A 9,227-nucleotide genomic window follows, 5' to 3' on the forward strand; every position below is an offset into this window, starting at 1 on the left:
AAATGTAACTCAGCCAGTTTTATTTTAGGCAGCATTATTTCCTATTAGGAAAATTGAAATACAAAGAGTTGATTTCTTCACTTGTTATATTTTCACAAAACTAGGATTTCAGGTGGTAGAATCTCCTTATTACCCAACCATCTGAATAAGAATATGCTCTCTATAATACTAGACTACGCTTCCCTGTGGAATCAGGAATTGAATAGAACTTTGGGACAGATCAACCAGACTGTGTTAGTTTCATTTCTCAAGAGTCATAAATATTTAAAAGAAAATGTTTCCAGCTGCCCTTACTGTATGGACATAGTTTATCCTACAGTATACTGATACTGAGTGTTGCAGATAGCAGACAATCAGGAAGTGCCTTTTAGACTGTAAGCCCAGGGAGGGCAGAGATCCTTTTGTGTTTATAGTTCTCTGTCTATACATTGTGGTTTTAGTACATAGTGGTTGAATGAATGAGTGAAGTAAATGAACTTCCTGCTAGAAAGATTATATCAGTGCAAACGCCTTTGACAAAGTGTTCCCTATGAAAAGCAAATGAGATACTTTTAAGACATACTTACCTTAGTTTGATTAATTTAAAAAAAGTTTTTTATTCTGATAGCTGTAGAGTTAAAAACCTCTTCCACAGTATTCTTCAGTATGAATTATGTCTCTAGTAACAGAAATTAACAGTTGTGAGATTCTCATATTATTTTTCTAATGCAAATTTTAGGCAAGAGAACACCGTGGAGGGGAATTCTGTTATTTGGACCGCCTGGAACAGGAAAGTCCTATTTAGCCAAAGCTGTAGCAACAGAAGCAAACAACTCAACATTTTTTTCAATATCTTCCTCTGACCTTGTCTCTAAGTGGCTAGGTGAAAGTGAAAAGTAAGTAGTAAGTTGACCTTTTCTTTTCTGTTTTTTACTTTCTCTTTCCTGGAATCATTATATCAGTCTATAAAGTAATAATTTTCTTACATCATTCATAGACATTCAGAGAAGTGACATAAATATTCATTTTTCTGTGAAATCAGTCCCTCATTTGAAATTCATTTCATAGGAAAAGATAACATATGTAGTTACATATAATATAGTTTAATAAATCATAAATGGAATTATCCAACTGTACCATTTTTATTTTCTGGACCAAAACATGATTGAATCTTAAGAATTCTTATAATATTGTATGTGTTCTATTTTAGGTTTTTTTATTAAGTCATGTGTCATTTACTGTTTTTATTAAGAAACTGAAAGCTTTTATTTATTTTTAGGCTAGTTAAGAACTTATTCCAACTTGCCAGAGAGAATAAGCCTTCCATTATCTTCATTGATGAAATTGATTCTCTGTGTGGCTCAAGAAGTGAAAATGAGAGCGAAGCTGCCCGTAGAATTAAGACTGAGTTCCTAGTTCAAATGCAAGGTAGGGGTACTGACTTCTGAAATATTTTCTACTTATTGTATAACTGCTGTTATCACAATAATGGAAAAAGTTCGAGCCAAATTTCTCCATTTTAGCTGACTAAGTGTTTTCATTATGCCATGTTTCATTCTGATTGTCCTGCATATGCACACATAATCTGCACCCCATTGTAATCATCTGTAGGGCTCTGGCATAAACAGTAAGGAGATCCACATACTCACTTATAACCTACCACGAACAGTATCAGCAAAAGGAACGTATAAACTTCAAATGAAATCTTTTAAGAAATATTTTGAGAAGAATATGAATAGTATTTGTCTGCAATCTAGAAGATTTGATTCTCGGGAATATTTGCATTATATTTGAATAATGTGATATTTGATTAAATATAGTTTTTTCAGAGAGACTCTCGGGTCACTTTAACATTAAAACACCACACTTTTTTTTCTTTTTTAAATTTTATTTAAATTCAACTAATTAACATAATGCATTATTGGTTTCAAAGGTAGAGCTCAGTGATTCATCAGTCTTATATAGCACCTAGTGCTCATGATATCATGTGCCCTCCTTAATGTCCCATCACCTAGTTACCCCATCACCCCACTCTCTCCCCTCCAGTGACCTTTGGTTTGTTTCCTATGATTAAGAGTCTCTTTAAAAAAAAAAAAAAGAGTCTCTTATGATCTGTCTCCCTCTCTGATTTCATCTTGTTTTACGTTTTCCTCTCTTCCCCAATGATTCTCTGCTTTGTTTCTTAAGTTCCATATATGAGTGAGATCATATAATTGTCTTTCTGTGAATTACTTCACTTAGCATAATATACTCTTGTTCCATCCATGTCGTTGCAAATGGCAAGATTACATTTTTTTGATGGCTAAGTAGTAATTTGTTATATAAATAAATAAATAAATACATATATATATTTTATATATATATATTTATATTTATATATATCTCCCACGTCTGTTGGTAGACATCTGGGCTCTTTCCATAGTTTGGCTATTGCGGACATTGGTGGTATGAACATTGGGTGTAGGTACCCCTTTGGATGACCACATTTGTATCTTTGGGGCAAATACCTAGTAGCACAATTGCTGGGTTGCAGGGTGGCTCTATTTTCAACTTTTTGAAGAACCTTCTTACTATTTTCCAGAGTGCACCAGCTTGCAATCCCACCAACAGTGGGATTTTTTTTTGTCCACATCCTTGCCAACACCTGTTGTTACCTGACTTCTTAATTTTAGCTATTCTGACTGGTATGAGGTGGTATCTCATTATGGTTTTGATTTGTATTTCCCTGATGCCAAGTGATGTTGAGCATTTCTTCATGTGTCTGTTGGCCATTTGTGTCTTCTTTGGAGAAATGTCCCTTCATGTCTTCTGCCCATTTCTTGATTGGATTATTTGTTCTTTGGGTGTTGAGTTTCGTAAGTTCTTTATAGATTTTGGGTACTAGCCCTTTATCTGATGTGTCATTTGCAAATATCTTCTCCCATTCTGTCCTTTGCCTTTTTGGTCTTGTTGACTGTTTCCTTTGTTGTGAAAAAGCTTTTTATCTTGATGAAGTCCTAATAGTGCATTTTTTGCCTTTGTTTACCTGGCCTTTGGAAACGAAAACCCTTTTTTTTTTTTTTAAATGGGTTTATTTTTTCTTTTTTTTTTTTTTTTTTTAAGATGTATTTATTCATGAGAGACAGAGAGGGAGGCAGAGACACAGGGAGCCCGATGCAGGACTAGATCCCAGGACCCCAAGATCACACCTTGAGTAAAAGGCAGATGCTCAACCACTGAGCCGACCAGGCATCCTGAAAACACTACATTCTTAACAGAACATATGGACGAGATTGAAAAAAAAAAAAAAAAACACTAAAATGACAAATTATTTAAAATATTTCTTATTTTCATAACAGGTGTTGGTGTAGACAATGATGGAATTTTGGTTCTGGGAGCTACAAATATACCTTGGGTTCTGGATTCTGCCATCAGAAGAAGGTCTGATGATACAGTGAAGGTCTTATTTCTTAACTGTAGATGTAACAAGTCATAACAGTTCCCTTTTTATCCAACGAAAAGACATTCTGAGAACTTTTCAGAATTTTTTTGAGATACCCTAATCCTATTGCCCCCTGTGTTAGGGGAAGAGAGGCTGGCATTTGTCTGCTTACTTGGTTGCTATACTGAAGATAAGAGATGTTCATATACAGAATCTTTAACATTGGAAAATGTATTACCTAATGCTTATTATTAATTCTAATGAAACTTCATGGGCACTGATGCTTCACAAACTTACAAATGTAGCTTGCTATTTCAATGGAAAATTTCCATGTAAAATGTTAGCAAAATGACATTTATAGAAGTTAAAGTATGATAGATAACCAAGATATATTTTCATTAAAAAATTTATGTCTATAATTTTTAAATTGCATCTTGAACTTAAGCTACAGGAAAGGTTTATAGATTCATTACTTTTCACGCACACCATTCCCTATTTCATTCATTGAATTTTGCATCGTAAAAATTAGCACTGGTTCTTGCTGCTTTTATCCTGTTCACTTGATAGTTTGCCAGGATGCTGGATTACCATTCCATATTAAGAAAGGCAATCTGCTGTTTGTTTTTGGAAAAATGTGCTAATTCTAAACCCATCTCTAGAGATTATGGGAATTTAAAATTCTCAAGACCACAGAGAGGTACCTGAAGGAAGAAAAGTCCATTTAAATTGTCCCTTATTGCTTCTTCTCTGTCTCTAAAGCTAAAATTCTGAGAAGCGAGTAAAGTTATTGTTCATAAAACAGCATTTATGAGCTAGTAGGATTATTTATTCTGAATGTACCCATTATAATAAAGTGGGCATTTTGTGTAAACATGTTTATTAGATTTTGAGTAGCTTTACTGTTTTTGAATTTAAGAAACTAGTTGTCATCTCTTATTTCATATGATTAACCATATTAATCCCTTGACCGGGAGTTCAGAGTATAATTCTGTAGGAAACTAATCTTGTGGGACATATCATGTTGTGAATTCTAGACATTATTAACACTATGGCCAAAGTAACCCAAAAATCATGTGAGAAAGGATAAATTACTTCAAATTGGCTCTCTGGCTATTTTAGTTTTCCTTTTTAGTTGTTAATGTGTTTGGATATTTTCCCATTATTTAATCTAAATACATATGGTTAACCTATGGACCCATTTAATTTACTCATCTTAGCTTTGTATAAATGAGAATATCTGAGCATCTTGTTTCTTCTTGAGAAATCTGAATTTTCAATTGAAATTAAATATATGTAGTAATCTTGATGTAATTTTTCTTTCATTTTAAGATTTGAGAAACGAATTTATATTCCTTTGCCTGAGGCCCATGCCCGAGCAGCAATGTTCAAACTGCACTTAGGGACCACTCAGAACAGTCTAGCAGAAACAGACTTCCGAGAACTCGGGAAGAAAACGGACGGTTATTCGGGTGCAGACATAAGTATCATTGTGCGTGATGCACTAATGCAGCCTGTAAGAAAAGTGCAGTCAGCTACTCATTTTAAAAAGGTGAGGAGCTTTGATCCTCCTTTCAGATATTTTTAAAAAGTCAAGTTTTGAGACCATCATTGATTTGTCTTCAAATAATTTCAGGAAGGTTTCATAACTAGTGGGTTTATAGAATTAACATTTTAATTTCATTGAAAATAAGTTCTCCCACAAAATTTATTAATGGCTGTTAATAATAGTCCTACATTTTAAAAATTTTTATGCAATGATTTTTGAGGTACTTGTTATTTTTATATAAGTGTAGAAACTTTAAATATATAGTTACTGCTGGTGTAACTAGAATATCCTTGCACAGAATCTGGTGCATTTGCACCTCATTAACAAAGGAAAAATACTAATAGCTAATATTTAAATATGCCTGGCACTGTGTTCTATTCCTTATGTCCCTATGTCATTTGGTCCTCCCAAAAACTTTACAACAGGTGCCTGTTACCACCCGTTGATCATCAGTCTGAGACTCAGATGTTAATGTGATTGAACTGGGACTTGGGTGCTAACACAGTTTCCCAAGATCCCACCAGAGAGGTGCAGAAGTGTGAGTTTCCTCTTGGTCACGTGTGCTTCAGAATCTGAAGCCTCGCTTCGCATGCAGTGTTTTGTCTGCTTGAATGAATGGAGCATTCATTGTAAAAAGACTGTGATCTTGATATTTAAGTGGAGGAGGTAATTTGGACCAACCATATTGCTGGGAACAGCAGTATCCCGAATTACTCATGAACATGGATGGTGAAAATCCTGAAAAACTATTAGCAAACTCAATCCAGCAGTAATGACAAAACTGATATATTATGACTAAGTTACATATGTTGTGTCTGTTGTCCTGCAATAAATTTTTTTAAAAAATGATGAATTTGAATTAAAACCTGAATTTGAAGCCTGACTCCACAATTTACTTATTAGGTCTCCTTGAGCAAATTATATTATCCATTTAAGGCTCGTTTTTATCATCTCTACAATAAAGGCAATAACACTGCCTCAAAGTACAATTGTGAGAATGAAATGAAGTATTCTTGTAAAGCGCCTCCGTCATGGTACCTGAGTAGTCCAGGAAATAGCTCTTCCCCCTACAGCCACCTCATTACTGAGGGAAACACGAGAGGCTCAGGGGCAATTTTATGTTCCAGCCATTGTATTTTCTTTTAAATTCTCTTTACCATTTAGAAACTATAGATTCTTCAGAACTCAGTCCTTTCCTACCCAGAACTTTTCATTCAGTTCTCCACGTGACCACCAAAGACAGCTTAAATGACCCTGTAGCCAGGTCCTTTTTAGGAGAATAAAGGTGAAGCAGCCAAATCAGTGTTAACATCTGGCCTTCTCCATCACCAGCGAGTAGATCTCTCAGTGGGTCCATCCTTGACTCCCATTTTTAAGGCTAATTATTTCAATTAGCAAAAACAAGATTGCCTGTTTATTTATCAAATGTCTACAGTACTACTCTGAGCCCAGAGATAAATCAGAAAGTACTACAATCAAAAACAAAAATCCCTTGTGCTCTCTTTGGCAGCACAAAGGATTACAAAAAACAAAAATCTCTGCAGCTAAAATTTTTGTTGGGAAAGACAGATTATAAAATACACATAATAAGTAAACCTAGAATCTTTATTTTTCTGCAACCTGCCCTAAGTCTGACATAATATTTAAGATTGATCATTGTCAAAAAAAATATTAAATGTGAAATCAGCCTCCAATTTAGTATAGATTTGTTGTCATCTAAAAAAACACTTGCATGTGACTCCTGTCCCAAGGGTTCTTTTTCAGGGCGTTATTAATATTTTATTTTAAATCCGTTATGAATCACAAAATAGCATTGAAATTACACATAGCATTTAATTTTGTACTTATTTTTAAAGAGAAATTTTTTTTGAGAAAACATTCAGTGATTTCACACTAATCTTCCAAATATCAGAACTTTCTCAGTTTTGGAAAATAGAAAAAACTTAAGAGAATTATTGAAGATGCCCCCTTTTTTGGACTAAGACCATTTAATAAGCATTAGAGAAAAAAGAACCCTTCACCACAGATAACTATTTCTTTTCTTTTTCTTTTTTTTTAATTTAAACTCATTTTCTCCTTGTGATCACGTAGTTTATCATAGGAAATTTCGAAATATAGGAAAGTATCAGGAAGAAATTAACACCAAACAAAATCTGTCCCATCACCCAAAGATAATTACATTTTATTGTGTATTCATCTGTTTATTTTTAGAAGTAAACATTTTAACAAAATACAAAATAGTACATTTTCAAGTTTCTTGATAATGGCCTAAATCTTAAGTTAATTTGTTCAAGTAAATATTTCAGATTACTGTTTATTCCAGGTGTGCGGACCTTCACGAGCTGATCCCAACAAAATAGTAGATGATCTGCTAACACCCTGTTCTCCAGGTGACCCTGGTGCCATTGAAATGACATGGATGGACGTCCCTGGGGATAAACTTTTGGAACCAGTTGTTTGCATGGTTTGACATTTTGTTTGCTATTAAGAAAAAAATTCATAGTTTGTCATTTGTGAGACAAACATTTCCAGTCATGTGAGATCAGAAAATGTTGGTGTGATCGAGCATGTTTATAAATACTACTCAAAAAGTTGTGAAGATTAATTGAACTTAAAATATAAAATAATTATCTCGAAAATATTTTCTCGGGCTTTAAGGAAAATTTAATTTTAAGTGAAAAAGCTTTTTTAAAAAACCATAGGTTTCTACATTTGTAGGTCTTATAGCTAGGATACTATCACCAGAATTCTTACCTATATGACATAAATTATTGTCAAGACTTACCAAAAAGTAGAATCGGTAAATTTCTTTTCTGAATCTAAGATTTTATAAAATACTCAGAGCTTAATGCATAAATCTTGTTTTTATAATGACGTTTTCTGTTTTACTTCTTCAAGCTTTATAGAAAGTTTAAATAATGTAGTGCTTGTAGAAAAAAAAATCCTGAAACCAAGTGTTTATGATAAAAAATTATATTTCTATAGTTTATTTTGGAGGGATTAAAATAATTCTTTTTTTTTTCTTTTTTAAAGAGTTTATTTATTCATGAGAGAGAGAGAGAGGCAGAGACACAGGCAGAGGGAGAAGGAGGCCCCATGCAGGGAGCCCGACACGGGACTCGATCCCGGGTCTCCAGGATCCCACCCTGGGCCGAAGGCGGTGCTAAACCGCTGAGCCACCGGGCCTGCCGGGATTAAGATAATTCTTAAAACTTACTTTGTAAGCTATAGGAAGCTTACTGTGAAAAGCTACATTTGTTATTTTTGTATTTTCTTATTGGTGAGCACACAGTTTTTTAAATCTTCTTCAATTACAGATTTTCAAAGAGCGTTATGTGAGAATGAATAGTAACTTCCAGAGGAGAAATTTATTTACATGAAACGTACACATAGATCTATAAACATACATGTACTTCTGTATGTGCATAAGTATATATTTATAGATGTATTTATGTATTAATGCTTCTCTGAGAAGTTTTTTGGAAACTTTTTTTTTTTTCAGTCCTTGCTGTGTTATTTTTATTTAAGATTTATTTTAGAGAGCTCATGCAAGTGAGCACAGGGAGGCAGGAAGGGAGAGGAGGAGAAAGAATCTCAAGCAGACACCCCACTGAACAGGAGCTCATGACCTGAGCCAAAGTCAAGAGTAGGACTCTGAACCAACTGAGCCACCGAGGCACTCAGTGCCTTTTTTTAAAGATGTTGTTCTCTTGACCATTTTTCATACTGTTTTATGAGACACAGCCTAGAAGTTAATCTTTTAATGAATCCCTGATACTAGCATGTTTTCTTCCCATTTTGATCATAATTTTAACTAATAGTTAAAAATCCTGGGGGCATGCATCTAGGTGGCTCAGTCAGTTAAGCATCTGCCTTCAGCTAAGGTCATGGTCTCAGGGTCCTGGGATCCAGCCCCAAGTCTGGCTCCCTGCTCTGCTTCTCCCTCTCCCTCTGCCCTCCTCCCCCACTGGTGCTCACACTCTCTCTCTCAAATAAATAACACCTTTTAAAAAATATTCTGATTAGTTGGTTTTAATTAAATTGTGTTGTGTTTCATGTTAGTATAAGTGAATGACTATATTCCTTTTGAATTGCACTTAGTGAACTCTTGTTTTAAGAAAAAATAGTTAAGACCAGAAAAGAGATCAGAGATGTATTTTAGAGGGCCTTGATCCTCAGGCTAAGAAGATTATACTTCCGATGGGTAATGGGGAGGCATTGAAAGTTGTGGTCAGGATAAGGCAAGCAGTTTATTTTTTTTAAGGCAAGCAGTTTAAAGTT

General features: G+C 34.3%; 1 protein-coding gene across 1 annotated transcript in view; it reads left to right on the top strand.

Annotated features, from left to right (window-relative positions):
* Positions 1-9,227, top strand: part of VPS4B (vacuolar protein sorting 4 homolog B) — a 31,841-nt gene that overhangs the window by 20,204 nt on the left and 2,410 nt on the right. The window contains 5 exon segments of the mRNA XM_025422082.3: positions 719-875; positions 1,259-1,407; positions 3,318-3,399; positions 4,730-4,949; positions 7,270-7,410. Of these exon segments, the coding sequence (XP_025277867.1) occupies positions 719-875; positions 1,259-1,407; positions 3,318-3,399; positions 4,730-4,949; positions 7,270-7,410 (749 nt within the window).

Source organism: Canis lupus, chromosome 1, assembly GCF_003254725.2.
Source record: "Canis lupus dingo isolate Sandy chromosome 1, ASM325472v2, whole genome shotgun sequence".
Taxonomy (NCBI): domain Eukaryota; kingdom Metazoa; phylum Chordata; class Mammalia; order Carnivora; family Canidae; genus Canis; species Canis lupus.